The sequence below is a fragment of the Cimex lectularius genome, unplaced genomic scaffold, assembly GCF_000648675.2.
Source record: "Cimex lectularius strain Harlan isolate CLEC.00 unplaced genomic scaffold, Clec_2.1 scaffold2, whole genome shotgun sequence".
NCBI classification, from domain to species: Eukaryota; Metazoa; Arthropoda; class Insecta; order Hemiptera; family Cimicidae; genus Cimex; species Cimex lectularius.
In genome coordinates, this window is record NW_019394219.1 from 3,931,721 (window position 1) to 3,942,868 (window position 11,148).

At 32.8% G+C, this 11,148-nt stretch overlaps 1 protein-coding gene across 1 annotated transcript; it reads right to left on the bottom strand.

The window, feature by feature from the left end:
• Nucleotides 1-2,922: 2,922 nt before the first annotated feature.
• On the bottom strand, nucleotides 2,923-5,257 carry LOC106666753 (tetratricopeptide repeat protein 25-like). Its single transcript, XM_014394161.2, has 6 exons — nucleotides 5,121-5,257; nucleotides 4,282-4,735; nucleotides 4,019-4,151; nucleotides 3,631-3,783; nucleotides 3,298-3,564; nucleotides 2,923-3,235 (listed from the first exon to the last, which is right to left on the bottom strand). Coding segments are annotated over exons 1-6 (1,170 nt in total). The 5' UTR covers nucleotides 5,123-5,257; the 3' UTR covers nucleotides 2,923-3,074.
• Nucleotides 5,258-11,148: the final 5,891 nt, after the last annotated feature.

Consider the following 11,148-nt stretch of genomic DNA (forward strand, 5'->3'; position numbering starts at 1 on the left):
AATCACAGAACTTGTTAATATTGGGACTGAGTCGGTCTGCAAAGAAATTTGCAACTATCTATTAAAAAATTAATTATGTTAATTTATAGATTTTAAAATTATTTTGCCCTGATGAATTATTTTAAGTTGAAGTTGGCAGATAATTATATTTGTAAATCTGCACCAGACTGCACCAAGATCAGATTATTTGTGCATATTGATTTTAACAACACAATTTCATTAACTTTAAAGTTATGTAACATGCAATACACATAGGCCCTAAATCTAATTACGATCTGAAATAATACTCTTTGCTTTTATTCCATGTAATAAAATCTTTAAAAAAAAATTACTGGTTCAAAGAGGTAGCTACATCCCATGTAGAATCAGTGAATGGGCCAACACAAGGCATTCACAAAGAAATGATGGTCTTACCTAAATTCAAATTACGCAGAGAACATCTTTCCCTGAGTGGGTCTTTACTCAACAAGGGAAAATAATTGAGAAACAACTCACCTCTCTTGAAAAACTCAATTGGCTCAAATTCAATCCATGTTGCTGTAGCCAAAAACACCGAATTCCATATCTGACTCTAGAAGAATTCTATACAAAGAAAATGATTATACACCAGCTCTTCTTACTGACTTCTCCTGATAAAGTATTTTTATTTTTGAAAAAGTGTGGAAAGTTGAATCTTCCACTAGGGCATATTGTCTATGGAATGTTCAAACTCATAAAAGTAATGGCGAGATAAAATACCCCGGGGATCAAACCAGAGAACCGGATACCGTATTGCCTCCATGACTACGTTTACGAGGAAGAATAACACATCTAACTTCTTCCAAATCGTAGGACGGCTATTGGCTTCCCGAGTGTTTGATCTTTATTTATTCTGCAGTATTTATTGTAGTTAGTTGATAGTTAATTATTGCATCTGTTACTTGTTATTTATTAGTTTGTGTCTTCAAATTGTTAGTTTTGTCAAAATGTAATTTATTTGGTAGGTCTGCACTTTAATTTGTTCATTGTTGTTTGTGTTTATTTATCCTTTGTTGTCGTTTTCGTACCGAATTTTTGATTCTTAGTACTTACTGTGTTGATCAATATTGCTCTCGTTACTTGTTATTTATTTATTGCTTTATGATTCTGAATTTCTAGTCAAGTTAAAAAATGGAATTTGATATTTCATAGATGCATACTCTTGCAGAATGTTCCAAAAGAAAGCAAAAAAAAAAAAACTTCTAACTAATACTTTCCTGTTAATTATTGGGCACTCATTTTTTCAATTTTATTTTTACTACACATATATGTTGCATGTTTGACTGTCTCCCTCTAAAATTTAACATATAATTCAACTTATTTGCATCAGAAACTAATGGTCATTAGTTTCATTGCCTAAATCTAGTGTTAAATTTTTATACAGGATATGGTAGGTGGAATTTTCTGCTTTATTGAGTAATAAATTTCTAAGCTCAATTTTATTGTCACCTAACAAACATCCTAGTGCCTATTTTTTCATGATTATTTATACACTAAGACATGTTTGATACACAATTTTTTGAATTTGATAAAAAAAATATTCTGTTTAATTATTTTCTTTCTAACATTTTTGCAAACTTCTGCAACTTATTTTTAATGGTATTTTTCATAAATTAAACACATTATCCATTCATAAGTGAGTTTTTTTATTTGTATTTAAGTGGTATCTTTTATTGAGAATAAAAAAAAGTAAAAATAAAAACTGAATGAGAGGATGAGAATTTTTTCTTGACAAGCCAACATTTTGTGTATTGCCCAAGTGGAGAAATATGCTGGTTGACCATAGGATGATCTCGTTACCAGTCCTAACTACAACTAGAACTAGAAAACAAAATAGCGTGATATTCACTTTCATTCCTTCACACAAAAGGTCTGAAAACGTCTTCCTAATCAACAGTCCAAACTCTTTTGCACAAGAATCAATGAAAAGAAGACTGTAAAATTAAATTTAAAAAAGGCAAATTATATAAATGAAAGTAATTTGTTGTTCACTATTCAGAGAATTTTTAAAATCAGAACCAAACATCTAAACGTAAATGTTAAGTTGGGAGGAAATAATCTGAATTTAAGTGTACATTGTGTAATTTAAACCAACGCAAGAATACTTTCTACTTTTGAGTATGATGACCAGTTTTTAGTGAAAAAAGAAAATGCACTTCTCCATGTGATATGCAGAGGGCTTCTGCTTGAGCTCCATCACTTATTATTAGACAACACATTACAGCACACATAGATGGCCATTGTTTTTTGTTTTTTAATTTTTATACACAATTCTTCGCAGATGAGGGTTGTCATTGTTTTAGTTTTGAGAAATGCATTCTGTCCCATACATACAAAATCTTTTGATCTGACTGGCATAACCAGTTATTAATTTTTTAAGATATTGTGTTGAGGTCTGCGAGAGCGTTGGCCTGTAGATTGGTGTTCTCTCATCCTGTTTTGTCTTATCTCTCTTGGATTGTATCTCAAATGCATTTGGTTATCTTCAGCACTGGTTTGTTTAAAATGGTAATTTGTTGTATGATACTAATTTGAAAGTATTCATATTTTTTCTGTAAAACTCTAAACAATGAATTCAGGCGATATTTCTAAACTATCTTTCTATAAATATGTATATGTTATATATATTCACACACAATTCAGTTTTATAATTTATAAACTAACATTGTTTACGCTTATATTTGTTATTTATATTTGTTTACCATTAAACCTGATTAGGCCTTTTGTCTACTTTTTATAATAATTTATTACTTAATCTAATGAATTAGCTTTGGTGCAATATTAAAAAAAAGAAAGAAAAAATGCAGTAAAAAATCATTTTTCATAATAGAATAGTTGTCAGTATTATCAGAGAAAGTGTAATAATTATACAAAATATTTGATCACATCTTATATTTTGCTTAATTAGTTTTAATTACATTTACATTGTACCTTGTTTTTGTTTATTGTGAGAAAATTTTACAATAAATATAGCAGTTTTACCATTTTCATTTAGTGTGCTGTTATTATTATTAAACTATCACATTTTACAATTAATTTGAATCAAGCTGTTTCAATTATCTAATCTTGGATTCGCCATTCTTGAACTTTATTGGGGCTGATGTCTTTGGCTTCTGTTGACGCCAGAAATCTTGTCGTGTGGTTAGAAAATCGATTCCTTCTTTGGCATGAAGCGCAACATCATTATTAGCAAAATCTTGATTTATTGATATCACATCTGAAATACATTAATCAATTTCAATTAATATGATGTACTTGTTGTTAAAATAGATAAAATACCTAGTTTCTTTGTGAGTAACTCTTCTAAATAAACTTTATCAGCATAAAGCTCTCCTAGGAGGTGCTTCTCAGCTTTTTTCAACCCGACGTTCTTTTTCTTGAGTTTGAGCCCTCCCTGAATGCTATTTTGACTTTTTCCTTTAGTGATCTCTGTTGTTGGCTTGCCCAAGTCTAATACGGCAGTTTTATAAAGTTCCTCGACCGTTTTGTAACCTTTCAGCATATTTGTAATTTGCTCCGTTGAAGCCAGTAATCCTGTAGTTCTACCTAAACCGAGTAGTATGATATCATTATTTTTTTTGTCTTTTTGTCTATCTACAATTTTCAACTTACTTCCAATAATATTTTCAATGGCTTCTTGAGCTTTTTGAACACCAAGTCTGAAACCCTCCATATCTGGCCTGAGTCTAAGTCCTCTGTGAAAGTACATAAGACTGTGTTCAAAGTTACCCAAATAGTACAAAGCCTCCGCTTTTTGGAATAAGGCTAGAAATATATAAATAAATTGAATTGAATAATTAAGAAAGGATTTTATGTGTACAATACCATTTGCACAACTATAAACCTATATTCAAAAATAAGAAAAGCCAATAGTTGCTTGATTAACTCTGAATAAATACTTAATTAAAATGACAAATAGTTGATAATGCAAAATAAGTCTGCAGTTAAAGCTTTTTATCAATTTATGGCCAAATAAATTAAAAAGGTATTTTCATTGTACCTTTAATAAATGAAGCATCGATTGAAAGTGCAGCTTCAGCATCTTGAAGAGCTTTTCTTGCTTCGCCAAGTAGAAGGTAACATTTGCTTCTTGCTACTAGAGCCTGTTTATCTTCTGGGTTCAAATCCAAAGCCTGAAGAAACATGTTAATTAATATATACATAAAATACTTTAAATCAAAAGGCATTTTTGAATAAAACAATAAAAAACTGCATCTTTATAAATTTATATTTGTTTTCCTCTAAAAAGAAATAAATGAATGCCTTGTTGATAAAAGAAAGAGCAATGTCGGTTCTTTTTGCAGTCATTTCATATCCAGCAAGTGCAAGCAGTGCGCCTGGTTCGGTCTCCTCTGGTAGCTGGAGAGCTTTGCTTTTCTCTTGTTTCCTTTTCATTTTCAGAGACTGCTTAATATCTCTCGAGCCCATGTTGACTGCTGCAGCCCTATCTTTGTCAGTGTAACATTCTTCGTAGCGGGTCCTGCCCATTTTCTTTGCTTTGTTTGACTTCAGCTTAAGCTCTTTGCTTAGTTGCCAAACACCGTGCGAACCTCCAGGTGGAGCCGGTCCTGAGGTGATAGGAGGCTCTTTTGGCGGGGGTGGGGCATGAGCGTGTGATGCCTGTTCCTTGGTGTCCTTATCCTCTCCACCTTCGGCCATAAAAAGGAACGAGGACATCACCTCTGTGTCCCTGGTGACCCTTGATGCCACTTGAATCCTATTAACCCATTTTGATTATTCACAATTTTTGTAAAAATATTTTATACTTGTTATAGTAATTTTGAGTATTTATTTGTGTTCTTTTTTAAAATATATTTTTTATCATGTAAGGATTAAATTAATAATCAATATTATAGACACAAAATAAAACAAATATAGGTAAGAATATGGATTGTATGTTTTAAAATTTGAAATGCTAAATTGGTGGAAAAAATCCAAAACTTTTATCCATTTTAAAATGTTAATAAGGTAATTTTAAGGTGTGATATTTGTAACTAAAATCAATAATAACTATGAAGCTTTAATGTCAAGACTACTTTGTTTTAAAGGCTGGTGGAAAATCTAATTTCATTATAAAGTAAGAAAAGTAAAATTTTACTTACATGATTGATTCCTTTTTTGGTAACTAAAGGTATTTTTAGGCGTTACTTTTCACAGCTCTGTTGCCATGCTGACGATCTAAACAAGTCAATCTGCTTGCACAACATAATTATAAGTTTGTCACTAATTTGTTGAAGACCGGAACATGAAAATTTTCGCCTGTTTTATTATTTTTTTATTTTTTAACCAACAAACTGTATAGTTATTTTTTATTGTAAGATATATATAAAGTATATAACAACCATTTCTTTTAGTGTGCCACCTATACACTTATTTAAGTAACAATTTCTATTGAAAATTGTAAAAAATATTCAATAGAAATTTTTACTTAAATAGGTGCCATATTAAAAGAAATAGTTGTTATACACTTTATTTACCAAACTTTGTTTCATATCACAAAGTATGGTTTTGAAGTATGCAGCATTGGTGTGATTAAATTTATTGTTAGGGTTTAGGGATGTTTTTAATTTGAAGATATTGAAATATTTTATTATATATCATATTAATTCAATAATTCAGGGCCATAAATTCTTATTTTTCGACAGACTTTTATTGATAATAAAAGGACAAATCTCTTCCAATTGAATCAGGCATACCATTATTTGGAATTTGTTCCTCTATGCAACATGGATGTATTCAATGATAACCCTATTTGTAGGTGCAATGAGGAGGAAGAAACTGTCACTCATATTATCTTGGTATGGAAGCAACCCCCATTGTAGACATAAACTAGGGTACCAAAGAGACCAGGGAAAATGAATTGCAGCAATGGCAGTCCATAACTTACTAGATCTTAAAAGAAGGATCGAGTCAATTGAACTGAACTAAGGACTTGGAAAATAAGCCAGAAGCCTTCAGTATCCTCATCACCGCCATCAAGAAATATTCCAAAGTAGGGCTTTCCAAAATTTTTAGCCAGCAGACCCCTTTCACAGAACAAAATCCAGGGCGGACCCCTCTCATTCAAGTATTTAAAATAAAATAGCTAGTCCATTCCTAATTAGATGATGGAGGGGGGGGATATCACAATGAAAAAAACCATAGGTTGTTTTAAGTTATTTTTAACTTCATTTACGAAATCCGGAACACAAAAATCAAATTGTACAGAACAGAATCAATTGGTAGGTAAAACTCAAGTTAAATTGAAAAGTTAATAATTTGAATATTACTGATTAGTAAATTAATGGGAAGAGCGAGGCTGTTTTAGCCTATTTTGTGCAATTTGGATGGGTTGGGTTTAATAACAGCTGGAGATGGATGCCGGGTTCATCATCTAACAGCTTCAGTATTTAGGTTTGGTGGCTTTATAGATATCCCTAAATATCTTTATTTTGTACTAATATTGCACGTTTTGATTATAAGTTTCTATTGAAATTGGAAAGATATTTAGATAATTATTGGAGAAAACAGTCCATGTCTTCTTCCAGTAGTTTCACGACGCAATTATCTTCTCAGCTTTTTCCAGCCCCATTATTTTGATTGATGCGACTTCTTCATATTGTTTTAATAAAATAAAAGTGCTGGTTGTAGGCCGGGGCTAATTAAATAAGCCTTGACATTATTGAAGTACATGTACGGCAAAATTTCGTGCAGAATTTGCTACTTCGACTAAGTTCTCTTTTGAAGGTTGGGATGCTAGGTCAGGTAGACGTGGAAAACAGGAGAAAACTACGTTTTTGGATATGTCGACGTTTCGTCAAATTTATTGACATCCTCAAGGCGAGTAATGATTGAGATTTTCAAGATTATACGATTAAATTTAAAAGTTGAAACATGTTTAGCCATACCACCGCTGTATTTCTTATGTACAAAAACTTAATCCAGTTCCAATCAAGGGTCGGCGGACTGCAGACTACCTAAACTGCTCAAAAATGAATAGAGATATTCTTGTAGGATAAAACACAATAGAAAATACAAACCAAAAAAAAAAGAACTGTTAATCCTCATTTTAATAACGGATTTACTTAAGAATAGTAAACATGTAGAGACATCATCTTGCACCAGAAGTTCGCAATGTTATTGTGAGAATGAGTCATCGAGGTCACCGGCATTTGGATATCGCTAAGGGAGGACAGAAATATTGTCATAGTTGCTAGACGGAACCCTTTCCATAGTGCTCGCCAGATCCGAAATGAAGTACAAGTTGTTTTGGCAAGGCCTTTATCAGCGCAAACGATTCATAATCGTTTGTGGGAAGTTGGCTTCATGTCGTAAGCCCCTTTGAGACGACCTGCAACAACAGCTCGCCACCAGCAACTCAGGAGAATATGGTGCAGCTAGCGCCTAGAACCACACCAATTGGAATGCTCATTTGTTTACTGCTGAGTCACGTTTCGGTCTGTATAGTGATACCTGGCGCCGAAGAGTCTACCGATAACAGGGAATTCGTACAATGCCCCAGGTCGTGCTCCCTTCAATGCAGTTTGGAGGAGGCGTTGGGATTTAGGAGGACGAACTGGACTCCACATTGTTGAAGGCAAACTCACCGCAGTCCGTCATGTCCAAGAAATTTTCAAGGAATACATCGCTCAAACCAGGGATTTCATTGGCAAGGATTTTCGATTTCTGGATGACAATGCCAGACCTCATAGAGGCACAATTCTTCATCTATGTTTAGAAAACCTGGGAATTCTCATCTGCCCCTTCGCACATTATCTCTAGGCCTCAATCACGTTAATTGTTTAAAAACATTGTGTGTCCACTAAACAAAATCATGGAATTAAAACCTTTTAGTTTGTTATTTTTCAAAATCCCTTAATTAAATTTTCGTCTAGTAAAAAACAATAATTTCTAATAAATTTTAATGCAAATTATAACAAAAATGCTAGAAAAAGTAAATACTACAAAATTGGCAATATCCCTATTCATTTTTGAGCAGTACCGATATCGTTCCAATTTCAATAGAAACACATAAATAAAATGTGCCAAAGTTGTACAAAATGAAGACGTTTAGGGCTGAAAACTTCGAAGCCATCAAGATGAAATTAAATGGGATTAACGAAATACAACTTTCACTTGAACCCAAGCTTTATTTTTCCTGATCTTATTTCCACATTTTCGACTTGTTTGGAAAAGGTTTTGAAACATGTTTCCAATATAAGTTCAAACAGTTAATTTACCACTTTACGACCTCTTTCTGTCGACCGCAATAGTCGAACAAAACATGACTTTTCAACCGGAAAACTTTTATCGAGTTGATTAACAAGATCAACTTGACTTCAAGTTTAATCAATAATCAATCGTGCGTCTTTAAAAGAAGACTAAACCGGCCGCAGCTGGGGGAAAACGAATCCATTAACGAATGTTAAACAGAAGTCCAATTATAACGCTATATATTTTTATATATTTGATTTTTTTTCTGGACGCAGACTAATAACCGGTGCAATTTATTCATCGCGTCATCAGATAGGAAAAACGGACGAGCAACTCGTGTTCCCATTTGGCCCGTTGTATATTTTAAATTGATTTGTTACCCCGTTGTTCTCAAACGTCCAGAAAACACGCGAATAATTCAAATAAACCCATTGTGATATTCAAAGTTGCATTTTGATATTTCGACTTACAAAAAGTGCTATTTTTGGTCCATGAATAAGAATAATGTGCTTACTGGATTAATTGACTGTACGAGTCACTTAATCTATACATTCATGCATGTGTGGGTTCATGTTGAGTTACATATGTTGTTTCATAATGTACTCCACCCGTCGATTTTTTTTACCTAGGATAAGAAAATAATGAGCAGGATCGTATTAAATGAGATTAGATTTACAAAAATTACAAAGACCAGAAGCGACTTGCAGAAAAGTAGGCAGAAAAATTTTTTTGAAAACGTTTAAAAGCCCGTAAAAATGAATTTGTATATTAAAAAAAAAAGAAGACATTTTTGGGCCTTTTTTTCTCTCTGATGTCCTGTGCTCCACTTATAAAATTGATAACTCATGTGGAATTTGTCCAACATCCACGTTATTAAAACCGTTGGAAAGCTGCGTTTGTTTTTTTACAGCCTATATCAACAATCTGTAGTTTTTATGCCATTATAAGTGAACAAATATGGATAAAATTAACAAAACCTCTTCAAACCTTTTATGTTATATCTACGGTTTTGATGTAATTACGGAGACCACGTTTGTGCCTTTATTTGTATGCTATAGAGTTCCAATTCCAAATTCCTGAAAACATGTCTGTGGATCGGTGGAATCGTTTTTAATTTGTGATTTTTGTAAAAAATTGGGGAAGGAAGGCAAAACCTTTGAAGATTTTTTTTTTAGTTTTTCAAAAATTTATATTCATCGTTATTTTTCTCATTCCTAATGATATAAAATTTAAAAGTTGTTGATATGAGCTGAACGAAAGGTTATTATTCATATTTTCAACAATTCCGACAGTTTTGTCATTTCAGCTCCGAATGCGAAATATTACAACACACACGCAATACGCATTCACACAAATAAATACATTTACACTTATATACATTGCATTCATTCTATTTGGTAGATAGAGTACTCATTATTCCTCCACCGACGTGCATACAATAACAAACTAATCTGTTTGGGGTCGATGGGGTACTTTTATAAATATTCCGCCATCGACCCAAGTCTTTTATTACTTATTATTGGTTAGGTAAATTAAAAATCGATGTAAGGAGGGATTAGATTCCATGGTTTAATGTTATTCTATGAGAACAAATGCGAGTGCGAAGCTTCACTTTGTATTGGCTTGTTGACCAATTGGAAAAAATAGCTTGGTACCGAGTCTAATATTTTTTGACCTAGCATCACGAGAAAAGTTTAATTAAAATCGGTGATCCTACGTCCATTGCCTTGCATGTAGTAAAGATAAGGAGGAAAATCTATCTTTTGCTGCTTGCTTATTTTGCAATTATTTGGTTCTAAATGAAATATTTTCAAATAGAAAAACGCCAGTAAAATTTTTTTCATTGTCAAGCTTACGAGATTGAATGAAGCTAACGCCAAGTTTGGAACTTGTTGCTTAAGATGTCCGTAGGCCTCCTCGAGGTGAATCCTTCTAGTTATCTCCTTCTGCCGCACTTCCCTTCTTTTCTTCAGCTTGTTCATTCTAAACAGAATAAAAATAAAATGTAAGCTGATTGGTCAAGTATTGTACATCTTAGCCTTTAGAAGGGGTGGCTTTAACATAAATCAAGTCGGATTGTTTAAAATGAAAATAAAACAATATATTTAATAAGTCAGTTTTCTTAATATGTTTTCCGTGGAATATTAATTTACTTAAGTTTGACACAAGCAGCTAAGTCTGGGCTTAATGACAAATAGATTCAACGTTCAATTGTTTAGGTCCATCGTCGAATTTGTATTGTACACTATCAGCTTTTCACCCACCTGTGACCTTTAGATATCGGCTGATTGTCCCAAAAAGAAAAAGAAAGGAAAGACCAAACAATTAATCTTTGAATTAAACCCACCTTTTAGAAAATAATCGATCCAGGTTGCATTTATTTAAATTAACGTCAGAATAGATTGGATCGTTCGAAAGAACGGTAGAAGAAAGGGATGACATTACCCTGAATTGGATCTGTTAGCGTGATATAGCCCAATAAAATGTTTCATGTTCATTAAATGACATATTTTCCCCTATTCCACCAGAAAATTGTCATCCAAATATCGTGTCGTGGAACGTTTCATCTGGCCATTCATCTTACCACTAATGCAGTAGGAGAATTAATGATTTTTATTTCCTTAAAATATAAAAGATTAAATTTACTTTTTGATGAAGAGAAAATGATCAACTTCAACTATAACTGAGTTAGCCTCATCACAGTTGATCATAAAGTAATTCTCATGTTTTGTCGATGGCTTCTACGTGATTCTCTAATCCCTCTATCCAGGATTTTTCATTTCTGCAATGCAACATTGACACGCTTTGTCTCTTTTCAAAACTTTCAGATTTTTGTGGAAACCATAAATATCGATGAATATTGGATCTATTTCGACCAACCCCACACTAAAGAAATTTTCTAAGCCTGGGTTTACAGTTCTTCCCAGAAAAGTATTG